At 40.2% G+C, this 17,367-nt stretch overlaps 2 protein-coding genes across 5 annotated transcripts; one reads left to right on the forward strand and one right to left on the reverse strand.

The window, feature by feature from the left end:
- The first annotated feature begins 1,787 nt into the window (after window positions 1-1,787).
- LOC118117508 (complement factor H-like) lies at window positions 1,788-7,475 on the forward strand. Of its 2 annotated transcripts, none has more exons than XM_035169777.2 (11): window positions 1,788-1,982; window positions 2,089-2,280; window positions 2,935-3,114; window positions 3,190-3,381; window positions 3,585-3,665; window positions 3,760-3,834; window positions 4,010-4,060; window positions 4,988-5,149; window positions 5,244-5,414; window positions 5,909-5,931; window positions 6,076-7,475. In XM_035169777.2, the coding sequence occupies exons 1-11, from the start codon at window positions 1,925-1,927 to the stop codon at window positions 6,139-6,141; spliced, it is 1,251 nt and encodes a 416-aa protein (XP_035025668.2). In that variant the 5' UTR covers window positions 1,788-1,924; the 3' UTR covers window positions 6,142-7,475. The 2 variants fall into 2 exon arrangements, with proteins under 2 accessions (XP_035025668.2, XP_035025670.2); XM_035169779.2 differs by having other exon boundaries at window positions 3,585-3,638.
- On the reverse strand, window positions 6,438-15,913 carry zbtb41 (zinc finger and BTB domain containing 41). 3 transcript variants are annotated; one of them, XM_035169769.2, is made up of 11 exons: window positions 15,769-15,913; window positions 12,862-14,130; window positions 11,914-12,121; window positions 11,684-11,753; window positions 11,429-11,576; window positions 11,077-11,206; window positions 10,870-10,965; window positions 10,661-10,767; window positions 10,062-10,167; window positions 9,873-9,961; window positions 6,438-9,364 (listed from the first exon to the last, which is right to left on the reverse strand). In XM_035169769.2, the coding sequence occupies exons 2-11, from the start codon at window positions 14,096-14,098 to the stop codon at window positions 8,736-8,738; spliced, it is 2,820 nt and encodes a 939-aa protein (XP_035025660.1). In that variant the 5' UTR covers window positions 14,099-14,130; window positions 15,769-15,913; the 3' UTR covers window positions 6,438-8,735. The 3 variants fall into 3 exon arrangements, with proteins under 3 accessions (XP_035025660.1, XP_035025662.1, XP_035025661.1); XM_035169771.2 differs by lacking the exon at window positions 15,769-15,913 and adding an exon at window positions 15,632-15,751; XM_035169770.2 differs by lacking the exon at window positions 15,769-15,913 and adding an exon at window positions 15,603-15,740.
- Between the last annotated feature and the right edge of the window lie 1,454 nt (window positions 15,914-17,367).

Consider the following 17,367-nt stretch of genomic DNA (forward strand, 5'->3'; position numbering starts at 1 on the left):
TTATTGTACACGTTTTAAACTCATTTTACTCTGCAGTTCTACATTAACGGCTAACATTATAATTGTCTGTAATAAACCAGGGAGCGTTCTAAAGCTCAGCGAGGGAACCCTCCTGCCTGTTGGATCACTCACCAAACAACTGACAACCAAAGCCGAGCAGGAAACTGATGAAATCCCTCCAGCAGAAAACAAGAGGATTTCTTTTTAACCAGATGTATTTCCCAAAGATCCTCACAGTGTTGGAGAGCTTGGTGCTGTTTGACAGTCAGCTTGTATTCTACAACTGAGCATACGATCAATACTACTTATATTCTGTGCTAGTGTACATATAGTTTGAATAAAATGTCCACTATACATTCCAACAGAATCCCTCTGCATTATTTTGTTTAGATCCGGCATATCTGTACAATAATGACCTATGATTTATGATCAATGCATTTAGCAACCAGCTTATAGTTTAATCACTTTTTTATTCTTGCTAAGAGTTCATATTGGCTGTGTCTGAAATCACCTGTACTCATTCACTAACCTATACTTCATTTTATAAGGACTTTATGTGGGAACTTTGAGCCATTGGCAAAAGAAACACTTGTTGACACTACTTGATGCATTTTCTGGATCCTCATGACGAACAGCAGCCAGGGGGAATTTCATAGTAAATTCTGAATGTTTATTTTACATCAGTATTAAACCTTTAGGTAAAAAGCAGTTCAATTCATGTAGATATGTAGAAATACAATTTGTTTGTTGCAGTTTGTGCTTACCACCACAACTCAGATTTGTCCTACGTGGGTCAAAAATAATGGGTTCAACTAATAGGTATAAAATCTTCTCAACACATCTAGACAATACAAATGGATGAACAGTGATGCCAGTAAGAGATTTGGGACACGGTCGTTGTCTTAAATGAACAATGTGGACATAGGGACTAAATATGTGTTTTTAGAAGCACATATGTGACAATGAGCGAATGAATGTAGAAGAGTGTTGTTTGTGACATTTAGTGACTACTTACCACATGGTCTATAACCCATGTACAGATACAGACTGCCTGCCTCTGTCGGGGCCGAGAGAGTTTGCTGTGTTGCAACGCTGACCTCTGCTCACAGCCGTCCTGGGAAATCATTTTGAATTGCTCTTAAACAAATTGTGTTAACAAACATGGAGGTAAAAAACAAAACACAACTGAATGTTGGATTGTTACACACATAAAATAATCCAAATGAAAGGAGACTATGTCATTAGAACCAAAGTTACAGTATTATCAAAGGGTCAACAGATTCATTTGTTTATATGCACGTTTGTTCTGAAAGATAAAATCACAATGTAGATAATATCATAAAATGCTGAATACCAAACAATGGGTTAGGTTAGGTTGGTTGATTTGTTGTTATTCTACTATAATTGTATTATTATAATTTATATAATCTAAATAATTACTTAATTACAATTAAATCTTTATGTTTAAAGCCCCTCGTTGTTATTAGTTACTTTAAGATATAGTGTATAACTTTACTGCTTAATGAGATCTTAACTCATAATATGCAAAGTCTATCAAGATTATGATATTTTTATTTTTCATTACTTTGTGTGTTTTGACACTATAATAGGGGGTTTTGATTTCATTTGATTCTTTTAGAAGTTGTCAGTGTTCTTCACATGTGTCTCTGAAACCCATATGTAGAAAAAGTTAATAAAGAAACAACCACAGTGTTTGTCTTCCAGTGTGTATCGATTTGTAGAACATGTGTTTGGTTTGTGTGTTGGCTTCAGAGCGACAGCGTCACGCCACAGTCACTGTCACAGAAAGTGTTAACTCCTCATTCTTTAACTATTTGGGGAAATGCCCTCAACAATCACTAACTTGTTTGGATTTGAACTGGGTCTTTGCTCTGCTTCGTCCTGAGGCATCAGAATTGTCAAAATGTGCTCAAGATATTTGGGATTTTTTCTTCTGGTTTGGTTTCCAGGAGCACTACACGGTAAGAGACTCAAATTTACCCCTAGAATCATTTAAATTTGTTTTTTTAAACACACACACTTATTATAATATAAGAAATATTATTCTCTTGCTTATCTCTGTTTCAGCACAAAGTGCAGCTCTGCAGTGTGCTGCTCCCTCACTGGACCGTGGTTATTTCGTCCCTGTTAAAGAAACGTATTCTCATGACTCCAAGCTCACCTATGCCTGTGAAAACACACATAAACCAGCTGTGGAGGGTTGGTGGGCAGAAAGCGTGTGTCAACATGGCACATGGTCTCATACGCCACGATGTATAGGTACGTTTTTCACAAATTAAATCATTTGTGGTGTTAAGTGATCTCATCACTCTGTATATTAGGTATGAACAGCACAGCACTCTCAGGCATTATGCACAGTTTAAGCTTCTCTCATGTTATTAAAGCTGGTTTGGTCAGAGTTAGTTTGGGGTTAAAACGCAACACAGTGCTGCAAAGGTCACGCAGGGACTGTGAATGTTAAAGAACACTCTGAGGTTAGTGAGATATCATAAAAGGAGTGTATGAATGTGTATATATTTTTGTGTATCTTGCAAAATGACTGACATATTATTTATGGATAAAATGCATTTAGGGTTAGAGATTAGGGTTCGGGTAAAAATTCATAGTATCAAAAAAAAAGAAGATGAGCAAAGTGATGTCATACATAAATGATTTTTTGATGTGACAGTCTTCTCATTCACAGGTTTTACCCACAATACAAACTCTGCTACAAAATTCATCCTTGTGCATCCAACCTCAGTTCTCATCAGGAACTATAGACAATGTCTTGAGATATTCCTTGAAAAAATAATTTGATATTTTTTTCTATTTTATCAGGATGTTCTATGATGATGAGGGGTCCAAACATCAACAGTCCACCCACTACATGATCAAAATGATAACAATTCTTTGGTTGGTTCTTTTTTCTTTCAGAGGAAAAAGCCTGCATTCCGCCAACTATTGCCAATGCAAAATACACAGAGGCCTCAGAAGGTTGGTACGAGGAGGGAAACATCATCAGGATCACATGTGACAAAGGATATGAACACAAAGACAACATCGCAACAGCCAAATGTATAAATGGGACGTGGTCCTCTTTGCCCATGTGTGAGAGTAAGTGTCAGACGTTAGTTTCCCATCTAGTCGCCCTTTCCTGCTCCTCTTCATGATTTATTATGGTATTTACAGGAAGTATGTCCGCCTGCAGTGAGCCTCCCAAAGTCCCCCATGCTGTGATCACTGGTTTGGACTATCAGGACTTGTTCGCTGCAGGTTCAGAAGTGCAGTACGAATGTGAGGATGGATACACTATAGACGGAGTGCACACAAAAAAATCCACATACTGCTTAAGTGGACACTGGACTGAAGGCCCCGTCTGCGGTAAGTGGACAATGTGATATTATTAATTGGCAATAAAGCAACACTATGCAACTTTTACTAAGCAACAGCGCCCTCTGCAGCCACAATGAATATCTAGCTAAATGCTGGTTTGTCATTGCTCCTAGGTTTTTTTAACAGATCTACATTTTGTGATCCATAAAAGATCAGTTTGTTATAAATGCAATGTTTTTTTTCCCTCTCAGGCGGAGGAAGAGGACCAGGTACTGATCTTGGTGGCTCTGCAGTGGGCGGAACAGGTGGAGGGCACACTTCATCTGCTGGCGGTGGGACACAGCCTACACGTATTGATATTAAATAGATTTATCTTATGTCTTCCAAACTATATCAATATATTGTGTATTTATTTATTCAACTCAGGCCGCAGACCAGGTAGTGGACATGGAGGGACAGGTACTACATCTGCTGGCAGTGGGACACGGCCTGTGGGTGGAGGTAAATTTTCATTTATATTAGATATAAATGAAGACCATAACATCTCAAATTAAAGTTATTAAGAATCTGAATTCAGAAGAAGAACATTTCTGGAAGAATAAAAGCATAAAAGCAACATCCTGGTGTGATAACAAACTAAAATCTAACAAACTGCTGTTTCCACTCTAACTGATAGGATCATCAACCAGCTCTGGAACAAATGAAGAGGAGATTCAAAATGCACCAAGTAAAGTAGATCCATCTCTACCTATACATTTATGCTTCATGTCATATATCTCTCTATATATCTATATATCTATATATATATGTATGTTTGTAGGTATAGGCTATATAGATACATATAAATATTGATATATTCATTATTATTACTATACAAAACAAGTACTATGGCCGTATTGAAGAGAAAAAAAGAGATTTGGAGAATAAAGTTATAAAAAAAACATACTAATAATTATTTTTATTTTCAAAATAATAATAATATAACAGGAACAAAGTCGTAATCTGACGAGAAAAAAAAGAAAATGATTTTAAGAATAAAGCCATTATTTTATGAGAAAAAAATTGTGATATTACAGGAGTAAAGTTCTAATCTGACAAGAAAGAAATCAAATTATTTTAAGAATAAATTTGAAATTGAATGAGAAAAAACTCATACTATTGCAAGAATAAAGTCCTAATAAATCGATAAATAAGTTATCGTGTAACAAGAATAAAGTTGTACTTTAATTAGATTATATTACGACAGCTCTGCCCCAGTCATTTCCTCCTCCACAAAAGAGGTATTTTCCTCCAAGTCTGTGATTCTTTCTGTGAAATAGACACAGTTTCTCTTGATCCTTATGATGATGTGGTGCTGATGACTTATTTTGTTAACATGAGACCTTATCAAGATGATTAACATTCTTTATTTTAACACACACAACAAGCTGATCTTCGGATATTCCCCCTCAAACATGACATGTAGCCTAAAATTCAAATTTTTTTCTTGTAATATTCGGACTTTATTCTGGAAATCTCTTGAAGTGGCCCTGATACTCCGTGGCTCTTATAAGTAGCACTAACGAGTTATACTGAAGAATTTAAAATCAAATTTGAAGTTGATCAACTTTGCTGTTACAGTCTGAAATTTCCCAAATCATTTTTTCTTATTCAGTTGAAAGCTGTGGAAAACACCCCAGTATCCCCAATGGTGAAATTGTGGACACTAGAGAGATGTTTTTGAAATACGCGTGCAACACCTTTTACACATATGTGGGTCCAAAGACAGTGGTGTGTCATTCAGACGGCACATGGTCAGATGTGCCCAGCTGCAGAGGTATGAACAGGTCAGCACTGCAAGACTTTATATCAATGGTCTGTCCAGGAGATTGTGAAAATACAAGTGTTTTTTTCTTTTTCCTTTTGTGCAGCTACCTACTGTTCTGTGGACACCCATCAATATCGTGAATTATATTCTGATGGAGTGAAATATGTAAAAGATGGTGAGGGGCGGAAACTGGCATGTGTGAAGCTGGACGAATGGTGGACAGATCATTTTTCTGAAGTCCGCTGCACTAATGGAAGAATTAGATTAAGTGAATGTAAGTATCACTTCAGCTATGATATGTGTGTTTGTGTGTGTGTGTGTGTGTGTGTGTGTGTGTAGAGTCTGCTAAAACGTATTATAGTCGTCAGGCCAAGATGAAGGTTTGGATATTAAACTGCTTTCAGACATGCACTGAACTCAGGAGATTTTTCTGAGGGGCTGTATGTGAGAACGCAAATGTTGGAGTCAGTTGCTCTGAAACATTTTCTGGAGCTTTTCCTGTCAGGCCCCTGGTAAAATGTCCAGGAAATGACTGAATTAGCCTCTGTCAGAATACAGCGGGAAGAAGTCCAGAAAGACTCGAGTGGGCGTGTTCTGACACCTTTTCGAAAGATTTTGGTGATTTAGTGCGACGCCAGTGTCAATGTGCTGTAACTAAAAACAGGAATTTGACAGCAGAATTCATACGTTATGTGTCATTTCTTGTTGTGAATTCGTCAATGACTTCAATTGACAGAACAATACTCACTGCTGTGCTAACATTTTTAGGTTGTAGCTGGCTCACAATAAAGGTGAGTATTAATCTTGTATTACGCAATAATGTAGCGTAATTTTTATTTGCATGTATGACTATGGGTTCATAATATAATCTTTATTATTATTACTGTTTTTTTTATCATTGTTTGGTGTTTGTAAAACCTTTGTCTTTTGACCAGAGCCTTTGCTCAGGCACTTTGAGGAAGAGGAGGTTGCTGCTGCCTTTGGATTTGCTCACTGAATGAAAACAGATGCCAGCCTGGAAAACTGAAGTTATGACTGTGATGATACATATGTTGTAACATTATAACATGTCAGCTTTTTCTAAAGCTATTTCAGGCTTCTCATAAATTCCTACAACAAGCTGGAGTTAACTGTTTTTCTGTGGGTTCAAAGCCACACAAATGACTGGTAGTCGGCCTGGTTAAAACCTGGACTGGAATCACTTGTCTTTCTAGTATTGTGTTTTTTCTAAATCCTCTCCTGAAATCAACCCATTCATTCATCTTTCTAGTCTGTCACAAGGCTAATGACACACACGTTCATTCCCATCAGATTTTATTGATCATGACACAAAGTTTGAGAAGTTTCAGAACAGAATCAATTCTGTAACAGATCATTAATATTAACTCAGCTGATTGACAGACAATAAAAACAATAACAGCTGCGACACAATTTAAAACAGCAACACCTCCTCGAGGTGCAACTGATACTTTTACACAGGATTTCTATTTAATCCGTCTCTTTCTTCAACTACCCTCTGAAATTCAATCATTTCACAGTTGGAAATTGTTCATAATTGTTTTAATCATATTTCATATGATTTACCATTTCAATTAAATTAAGCTCTAAGCTCTGTGCAGTATTGAAGGGTCCTCGCACCTTTGTGCAGTGTCTGGGAGGTGCAGTTGCCACGACGTTACAGATCTGACCACGTACAGGTTTTTATCAAAAACATAGAAATGTGTCCTGTTGTTCAAAGAAAACTAAAAACTTTCGCAATTTAACATTGTCAAGATCTTTAAGATTTAGTTAAGTAAACTGGATTAATTCCCTTGGAAGTACGAGGTGTGGAAAAGGCAAACAATTTGCAACTTAAAATAGAATTTCTCCTGGTGGGTTTAGGGTACGGATCCACAAGCTTTTTTATGGTCTCAAACTAATAGATGTGCCTCCCAAATTTCATACATCTTGGGCAAAGTTAAGGCAGAAGGCTTCAATTATTAAAATTGTTGGGCGGCGCAATTAAGCCATTTTTCTCGCACATGCGCGGTACAATAAAAGATTTTTGGCCAGACGTGATGCATGTACAACAATTTGTCAGATTTCAAGCATGTTCAGGTCGTCGAAAATGCTAATTGACAAATCGGTGCAATCATCAACTTCTAACACTTAGATAATTAGCTCATAATTACACTGCATGAGTAAAAAAAGTTTTTTAAAAAGTACACACATTACAACGTAAGACCACCCACTTTACATCTCCTCAGTAGTAATGTTTGTTATGTTATAATTAACCTGTGAATATGTATAACATCCAACTTTTCTGCTTTAAAACCAATAAACCTCTGTAATGTTTTGTTGTGTTGTGTACTTACACCATCCCAAATGTTTCCAGCTGTTTTTAAACCCAGAAAATACATAATTCCATTTACATGTCTGTCAATTATCTCCTATGTACAAACATCACTGTTGGTTGTTTAACAGAAACAATCCTGATCGACTTTTATCCAGTTTTAAGCCACATTTTTACACATTTCACAATTAAACATTTAAGTGGATGACAGATTTGAGTTATCATAGGAACAAGCTGAGCGAACAGTGGTTACACAGCTCGCAGCCGCTCACAGACGCCCTGCGCTCGCCGAACGGGCGTCAGCATCACACGGGTCTATTTGTTGTGGAGGAGGAGGAGACTGATAATGTGGATAATTTGGCTCCAGCTAAAAACCTCATGATTTATTAACACTGCAGGAATCTTAACCAGGAGGAGCTGAGCGCAGTGATGACGATGGTGGTAACGACTACAATTCCCATGATTCCATGCAAAACTTGTTATTGTTTTGACTGAGAGAATCTGAGCAGCAGAAAAGTACATGTTGTGCATTTAGGAACATGAATGATGAACCAAGTCCTCAAAACCTGCATTAAGGTTTCTGCCAATTGATGAATCAAAATGAATTGTGTCATTCCGTGACACTAAAGGCTCGTGCTAAAACTGATGCACGAAAAGAAAAAAATATTGTTAAAGCCACTTTGTGTGACCATGTAACTGGTATCAAATTGTTCCCAAACTTGTCTTTTTCACTTTTAGTTCCAGATTTTACAGTTAAAGTGGTATTTTTCATGGTTTATTATACTGTACTAAAAAAAATTAAAAAAAACGCCCTGGTATAAATCCACAGTCCCACCCAGTTTGCATGGCGCATAGAACACCATTTATCGCAGTTCAAGCAGTCTTTTGCGATACGTATATCGCGCATGTTGATATCGCGTTGATGATACATTTTCGATATATCGTGCAGCCCTAGTGTCTACGTCATTGTTTCCAAACGTCTCAGACTAAAATGAGATCAGCAGTGTTTCCAGTCTTCTCAGTTTTAGTGGCTCTAATTCTAATACTCAGGAATAGTGTGGACAGCAGGCATATCTGGAGCAGAGTTGATGCTTTTTCAAACAAATACATGTGTTGATGTAGCCTTAAATTGAGTCATTTACAGTTCAAAAAGCTGAAACTCCCTGTCTCCAAATGCAAACATATTTTAGTGGTGAATACTGAAGTTTTGTTCTTCGGATTCAAATGACTAGGTTCCTTTAAGACTCAGTGGAGTAAGGAGCATCAGTGCCTGTGGTCAGAGTTGGACATGTTCTGTACAGAGGAAGATGAATCCAGTCCCAGTAGCGTGCCCAGGTAGGACTGCTCTCGCGGATCCAGCATCTGATCAGGCCTCACAGGGTGGACGATGTTGGTGGGCTGGGGGGTGAGGGTGTACTTCTCTAAGAACGCCAGGTCGGTGGCAGCCTGGTAGACGGAGTTCTGCTGCTGTCCTTGAGCCTGCATGCTCACGACATTATGAGTCTGGGAGGAGAGAGACGACGTGTTCAGCTCACCTTGTGCTCCTCCTGCCGTCTGGATAGGAACTAAAGTGACTGGCACGCAAACATTCATAGCGGGAGGGGGGCAGCTTTGAAGAGCCGACTTAGGCTCAGCGCGATACGCCTTCGAGGTCTCCTCAAAAGGGATGGAGACTATTTTGTCCTCGCTGAGGGTGCTGACGGGCTGCCCGGTGAATCGCGTGCTGTGCACATGGTCGACGTGGTACTTGAGCTTGTCTTTTCTTTTGAAGGTGGCGCTGCACTGTGGACAGTTAAAAGGACGAGCGTCCGAGTGAATCACCATGTGCTTTGTCAAGGTCTTCTTGATCCGAAATGTCTGGTGGCATTCAGGACATCTGTGGGGTTTCTCACCTGTCACAGCAACACAAGCAGAAACGTTAGTGTGAGGATGCGTCTCTCCTTTAGGCTTTTCTTAAGTGGGGTAGTTAATTATACACCCCCAATTTCAAATCTTATGATAATTTCCGAGAGGTGAATAAATCCATCTATTATCTATACAGATTACAGGATCACGGTGGAGCAGGAGCAAATCCCAGCTGACATTGGGGGGGGGTGGGGTACACCCTGCACAGGTCGCCAGTGTATCACAGGGCAGAGTGTTTGTACTGTGGGAGGAAGCCTGAGTAACTGGACAAAACCTACACAGACATGAACATCCAAACTCCACACAGAAAGCCAAAAAGGATTTGGAACCATCGCACTGTGAGGCGACAGGGCGTAACACTGCAACACTGTGCCTTCTAGAGCTGGATCTGTGACCTTTATCATTGTAAACTGTATCTGTGCCATGCAAGAGCCGTGATTAAAGGCGATAGGGCTTTTTCAATCATCAAATCAGTTGACGTCTTTGTTTCCTTACCTGAGTGTGTCCTGAAGTGCATTTCCAGACTGGACTTTCCTTTAAATTCCTTCTTGCAGACCTCACACTGATGCACTGCAGTTTTATACCTGTGAGAAAAAAGTCAGAAAGCAAAAGCATTTGGTTAAGGTTGCAGGGCCCACTGAGAGTAATGTTAACATGCTGTTTGTCCGTCATAAGACAACATACTTCTGCCAGACTTTCTCTCCTAAATGAACACTTTTGTAGTGGACAGTCAGATGATCATGGCGCCTGAAGCACTTCCCACACTCCTCACACTGGTGTGCTTTCTCACCTGAAACAAAAGTGGGCTACGTTAAAATACACACAGACAGGAGGGATTAACAGTATGTTTCACTATACCTTATGTATAATAAGAAATAACACTTTATCTTTGGGAATAAACCAATGGTGACCTTGCTACTAAAATAGGAAAATCACACACTGCAGAACGCTTTAAATCAGGAGAATAGACTCCAACTGGGGCCCAATATGTTAGGGACATAGACCCAGGTCTGATCAGCCTGTGGTGGGTCTGCCTTAGCAGTCTTATGATTAAAAGGCTGAAACACCCAATGGCGCTGAGGTACACAACTGAGGTTATGTCCCTGAGATCCGCTGGTGGTCGCTTACATCTGCTGGTGGTTGGCAACTTATCATCCAACTAGTGCGGAAGACCTTCAAACATACAAGTGATATTTACCATCTTCTATGTTCTAAAACAAAACGAAAAAATTGTCGAAAGAAGGACACAGAAGAATCCCACTGTTACATGTGTTCTACTGTACCGGAGTGTATTTTCTGATGCTTGGTCAGGTGATCGTGGCGTATAAAGGTTTTCCCACACTCGTCACACTCGTAGCGCTTGTCATCATGGTGTACTCGGAGGTGGAGCCTGTCCACGGAACATTGAGGGGCCAATCAAACTGAGAGCTTGAATCATAACATCACATCACAAACACAGCTGACACCTTCTTTCCACACTCAGTGAACCCACCTGTAGGAGCTGCCATGACGGAAACTTTGGCCGCAGATACTACACAGGTGAGGTTTCTCCCCACTGTGGATCCTCATGTGCTCCCTCAGCGTTGTCCTAGAAGTAGAAATCTGCAGCTCAGCATGTTGGAAGGGTTTAGTGATACAGAACAGACCCACAGGCATCAGCCAAAGCATCACAGTGCTCTTCCATATGGAACAGATGTACCTTTCCCGCACTGATTTCCCACAGATAAAACAGGTCCACTTTCTCTTGCCTCCGTGAGTACACTCAATGTGTCGCTTCCTGTTGCCTGTGTCATTGAACTGTCGGCCACAGATCTCACAGGGAAACGGACCTGAAAACGAGACACATAGAATCAGAAAGTATGTGTGACTTTACATTTCTCTTAGTGTACTTACATATATAGACATATAGCTATAGGGACGAGGACAACAAAAACACTAAACAAATAACTGAATACATCTTTGGAATTTAACGTTTTTCCCATTTGTAAAAGAAAATGTCTATCTCTAAATCTAAGAGCTTTAGGATTTAATTTTCATGGTGCATTTCCCACCTAAGTGATACTTTTCTTGGTGCTTCAGCCTGGCAAACCTCGACTTGAAGTACTCATCACAGAAGGTGCATTTAAAAGGGCGTTCCTGTGTGTGCAGGATCATGTGCTCCTGCAGATGAGGCCTGCGGGTGAAGGTCTTCAGACAAATCTGGGTCAGAAAGGTCAAAGGTTACACAATGTTAAAATCTCTCTTTACATACAATATAATATTTATTAACTGATAAAAATCCTCATCATTCTGAAACGGGTCCTTACAGCACATTTCCAGCCTTCACTCTTCCTCTTCCTCTTGGTAAGAAACTCTTGGATGTTGTCGGGATGAAACCTGATCCAGGAGATACAAATATTATGGGTCAGTCATTATTATATCTGAACTGATGGAAACTGAAAACTTTAGTTTAGACGGCTACATTGATACATACATTAAAATGAATGGGAATGTAGAGTGACATTAGACTGGATGTAGAGATATAGCAGTGACTAACCTCCTGACATGTTTGGCCAGGGTTTTCTTGCTGGCATGCAGCTTGTTGCAGAAGGGACATTTGTGCTCCTTCTTCTGGAAGGGAGCGTCGCCGGCGTGCTTCTTCCTGTGCACGGTCAGGTTAGACTTGGTGGAGTAGCGCTGGAAACAGATGTCACACTGGAACGGTTTCTCTCCCGTGTGCACTCTGGTGTGACTCTCGTACTTCCCTGAGAACAGGCAGCAACAGTTGATTACACATTTGAAACATTTGTATCAGCACTCTCATGGAAATGAGCACTACTATGTTTACTGGGTGTCCAATTAAAGGAAACATACTGTATTTGTCAATAGGACTAAAATGGAGGAGAGCACAACCACAGCTTTTAAAGGGGCAGTAGGGAACATCTATGAGAATAACTATTTGTCAAATCTGTTGAAACTGCCTCATCTGACAAACATCTGGCTCCTCCCACAGCTCGTAAGGCAATTTGGAGGAATCAATCGCTCCTGTTTCTGTTGGGTCTGATTGCTTCTGATGCTAAGCTCAGAGACTGTTTTGGATCTCGGCCGAAACAGAAGGAGGGGTCTGGAAGTTGTATCTGTTAAAATGTTCTATTTTTCTCCTTCCCTGTCCTATTTTTTCAAAATCCCACCAAATGCAGCTTTAAACAGAGTTTCTGGCAACGGGTGACGAACCTCTTATGCATATTTATACTTTTTAAACAGAAAAAAGGAAGAAAAGGCAGAATTAAAAAAAACAAGTATTCTGATAAATATTTGCCATGATTACGAAAAAGCCAGACGATGTGCTCATTCCATCTTTCCAAGTGAATCAAATCAAAAGAATTTGTCTTTTTAAAATGTATACCTTTGTAAATTCAACATCTTACTGCTACTACTACTGCCACTGCGAGAGATAACGTAAATCACAAGACTAAAAATCAAGACCTTATTCTATGGTTCCCACCTGCACGGTCAAAGGTCTTGTCACATTTGGGACACATGAGAATCTTCTTGCTGGAGGTCTGGATGATGACTGGGGCCAGACCCTCAGGGTACACCGGGCTCTGGTTGGAGCTTCCTGCTGCAGGCGCCTGCACCTCCACCTCTCGAACACCTAGGCACTCTGACCCTTCTCCATCTGGACCCTGCTGACTTGCGCTCTTGTCTGCTGCGGCTGTCTTTTGGGCAGCCACATCCTCGTTCACGTCTCCTCCCTCCTCCACTTCATCTTCCTCATCCACCACGTCATCGTCGAGAGCTGGTTTAGACGTCTCTTTTAAGCTCGGTTTGGACGTCTGCTTTTCCACAACCGCATTTCCTGCTTCCTCTACTCTAGCTTTGTGCCGCTCGCTTGGTGATAAAATCTTCTGTGTTTCCTCAGGTGTGTTGACAAAGTACTCCACATCATCTCTCTTATACTTAGTGGGTGTTCTCCTCCTACGAGCTGATCTCCGTGTGAGAACAGTCCTCTGACCTTCTGCCTTCTCTCCCTCTGTCGGGGTTTCCTGCTGTACATCACCGTGACTCTCAGCCAAGTGGTTCTGCACAGAGTTTTCTGCATTAAACTGGCGATTGCACAGGTTGCTCTGCTCAAGTGGGCTCTGGACGGCAGCGTTGCCTGCTGGTGAGTCACTGGAGGTCATTTCTACCTCGGAAGACGCTCTTATCTCAGCCTGGGCCTGGATCACACTTACAGGGTGGACCTCCCCTTCTTTACACAGCATCTTTAGTATATCCATCATGTCCAGAAATCGTGCTGCTTCAATTAGAGCCGGGAGGTCTGTGTCTGTGACAACACACTCGGAGGTGTACAAAAAGTCGAGCAGGTGCTGGAAAACGGAGTCCTCCACGTGGTCCAGAGTCACATTGGTCATTGCAGGGTTCTTGGACAGCTCAGCGTGAAAGTAGCTGCTCCCGTGAGCCAACACCACCTTGTGGGCTCTGTAGATCGTTCCACCCACAGACACAGACACATCGCAGAACTTCCCCCGGCTCCGGTCCTCATCCAGAAACTTGAGGAGGTTGTGACTGTGCCTTGACATCCTCAGGTGTCGGATGAGCGAGGTAGATTCTGGGACGGTGTCAGAGTTTGGTGGTGCATTGGAGCTAAGCACTGTGCCCGGCTCTGGAGCACAATCACCGCCGACACTGACCGACTTGCTGCGTTTGGGACGCAGGGGAGTACTAGATTTTCTTTTCATGGGTGTATCTGATGGGTGACCATGAACCACTCCTGAAATCCAGAGGAATAGAAACAGTGTGAAGATTGACAAATACAGATACTAACATTTCATGCATTTTAATTTAGATTTGATTCAATGTAATATTCAAGAGGATAGACCATAGACTTTATAAAGATACAGTCTATTTATATACACTAGAGATTCACAGCTCTTTCTAAATAAAAAAAAGACATTAATCTTATTAGGTAAATGTTGGCTACAGGCTACATGTGTTTGGTTACAGTTTTGTTAATGACTTGAATTGATTGATTTTGATTGACTGGTTTTTGAGCAGGTTGCATGATGCTGTTTGAATATATGTCGTGATATTAATTTACCAAAGCCATATTATGCACTTTATGTAGCTATTGATTTGGTATGGCTCACATGAACTGATGATTGAGGTGTCTGATTTAATATAGAAACAAGAATGTCCGCCAAGACCAAAAGTCAATTTATGAGACCACATATAAATTCACTAGATCTGGATTTTTATCTAGAGCTGCATCAAATTGTGCAAACTGAGAATTATCAGTCCCCTAAATACAGATTTTTTTTCATCAAGATCCCTGAATTATTTTCTGAGATATCAGATACAATTTTGGGAAAATTAGACGATCTCGCAAAAAAGTGAAGAAGAATTCCTGGATCTGCACCAAATTTCAATGACTTCTTCCTTGAGCGATGCCTTACCCCTCCACATAATGTCATGAAAACCAGATGAGTAGTTTTTGTGTAATTCTGCTAACTATCAAACAAACACATGCAGATAAAAACATAACCTCCTTGGCAGAGGGAATCATTTGGCTTGATAATATACTTTGCTGATTGCTGTTGCTGTTATTATGGATCTATTCAGTCACCTACTGTGCACTGATGTTTTGTTTATGTTCCTACACTTGTGTGCTCTGATGTTATCTGTTGAGTTAAATGAGTGAAATTCTGCAATTTGGCTCAGCTGCACTTATTTCTGAGCATGATGTGTACTTTCATATGAATGTAAAACAAAAAAAAAACTTGGGCCGGAGTTTCTTGATGTAACACAATGCACTGAACTTGTGCATTTACTAAATTCAAGATATGCACTCCTACGTTGTTGTACTTTACTGTGTGTGACTGGAAATGGGCTGACTAATTTTTTTAAGTCATATTTCTCAGCTCCCTCATTTGGGATCATTTTCATGATCTGGCCTCTGATCTAATCTCATTGAACAGGCCTGACATACTGTTAATGGATTAGACGGGTACTGTAGCATGTAAATGCCTGAGTTTAACCACACAACAATGATATTAACAGTGTTGTGATGAAAACTCAGCACTAATGTGAAACTGCATGAAAGGACAATAACAACGCTTTGCCCACGCTTGACGTACATTTCTCACGTGTGTTGAAACAAAGCAGAGGGAAGCAGCAGCTGTAGTAAAGGGTTAGTAAACAGTAGAGACATTATAAACCTTATAAATATAAGCTAACGGATCGTACATCGGTGCATCCGCAGATTCGCTCCCCACCTTGAGGACCCCTGACATGAGTGTGACGGGCGGGCCCCCTCCGGGGAGAGCGTTGACAAACGACCCTTGCTGCTGCTGCGCTGTGTGTTTCCCCCGGAAATGAACCTTTGAACGTCTGTATTTAAACACGACCTTACCTCAGAGACGCGGACGGTGTCTGTAAAACTCCGGATCCTCCAGCTGATGATGCAAAGAGGAACATAAACAGAGAAATAATAGTTTCCTGAATAGAAGTAACGCCCAACGCCGCCGTCCAATCAGAGATGTCCCGACACCGTAACAAGCTGCTCGTTGATTGGCTGTTTCAGCTTTTTGTCCTTCAACGCTCTTGTTTCTAGCAGTAAATACAAAATAAAGACACACAGAGCGAGTTAATGAGCTTCCTTTGGTTTATTTCAATGCTTAACATGAAAAAGTCAAACAGGAATCAGACAAAGAGGACGTGTTGACGTGCAGCATCACGAGAGAGAGTTCTCCAGACCAGGGTATCATGGGTAATGTAGTCTGAAGGCTCACAGCAATAGCAAACTTCCGCCAGCTGCTATTTAACATTTAAAGGAAGAAAAAGAAAGGAACATTTTAGTTTTTATTTCAGTCTTATACAGTGATTATAAAGAAACGATACACACTTGTGGAATTATTGGACTTGAGTATAATTCTGGGTTACTTGAGTACTTTTGATTTCATGTTACTTTAAAGTTTTACTCCACTGCGTTTATTGAAGAGCTTAGAATATGCTGTTGTTCTCCTGTAATAAACCATCCAAAATGATATGATAAGAGTAAAATCACATTTCCACAGCTTACATGTTAATGCATCATTAATAATAATGCAACCGTATGACATATAATATTATAACACAGACACAGCCCATTTTGAGCTGCTTATTTGGTGTAATTTGTTAAAATATATAGATGATTGTGAGACTTTGCATAGTGTGGTATTGGTACTTTTATTTAAGTACCAATTATTTTTATTCATCCGATTGTTTCTTTCACCAATTGTCTTGTCAATTCAATCAAGTTTTATCATCTGAGTCTATATATGGTTTCAAATATGTTTGCAACATACATTGGCTATATTCGTATACATACAAATATACACAACTATAACATATGCTCTAACATAATGATAATCTTTCAGATGACAGTGTGTAATAGTTGTAAATCTACATGTTAGGTCATGGCTCCACATTCTGGTAAATATATATAATGCTGTTCATGCCTGTGTATAACCTGAGCCAGAGCAACTGTAAAAAAACAACAACAAACAAACGTGTCACTATAAAAGAACAGTAAGACTCTTAATATAACTAATGAGCAGATTGGATGCTCTTAAGGCTCTTCTGAGAAATAACGTGTGTTACGTGAGAGACGTTTCAATGACAGAGATGTTTCCTGGATTAGAACCACTGGCCTCAGTTTACTTCTTTTAAAGACCGGGCCTCGGTCCAGCCAATTGTTGCAATCCAATAGTTATCAGCTGAGGACACGCCTTCAAGCACATGTGTCCATGCACATGCACAAATGTCTTGTGTTAGTCTCAGTGTTAAAGTGAATTGTTTTCATTAGCTGGGCTTCAGCTGTCATTTCTGTAAGAGTACATCACACTTCTGTGTGTGGGAAAACGTTTGGAATTGCTCAAATGAGGCTCCAGGATGAACCCCTCCCTTCACCAACACATGAAATGTGTTGACAAGACATTTTAAGTGCATTAGCTTAATCCCTCCTATCTGA

The sequence above is a fragment of the Hippoglossus stenolepis genome, chromosome 11 (assembly GCF_022539355.2).
Source record: "Hippoglossus stenolepis isolate QCI-W04-F060 chromosome 11, HSTE1.2, whole genome shotgun sequence".
In the NCBI taxonomy this organism is placed as follows: domain Eukaryota; kingdom Metazoa; phylum Chordata; class Actinopteri; order Pleuronectiformes; family Pleuronectidae; genus Hippoglossus; species Hippoglossus stenolepis.

Coding starts and splice junctions, on each gene's coding strand:
- LOC118117508 (XM_035169777.2), top strand. CDS start 1,925: ATGTGCTCAAGATATTTGGGATTTTTTCTTCTGGTTTGGTTTCCAGGA. Junction 3,835..4,009: donor GACACGGCCTGTGGGTGGAG/GTAAATTTTCAT, acceptor TCTAACTGATAG/GATCATCAACCAGCTCTGGA. Junction 5,415..5,908: donor AAGAATTAGATTAAGTGAAT/GTAAGTATCACT, acceptor TAACATTTTTAG/GTTGTAGCTGGCTCACAATA.
- zbtb41 (XM_035169769.2), bottom strand. CDS start 14,098: ATGAAAAGAAAATCTAGTACTCCCCTGCGTCCCAAACGCAGCAAGTCG. Junction 12,122..12,861: donor CAAGACCTTTGACCGTGCAG/GTGGGAACCATA, acceptor GCCTGTTCTCAG/GGAAGTACGAGAGTCACACC. Junction 9,365..9,872: donor GCACTTCAGGACACACTCAG/GTAAGGAAACAA, acceptor TTGCTGTGACAG/GTGAGAAACCCCACAGATGT.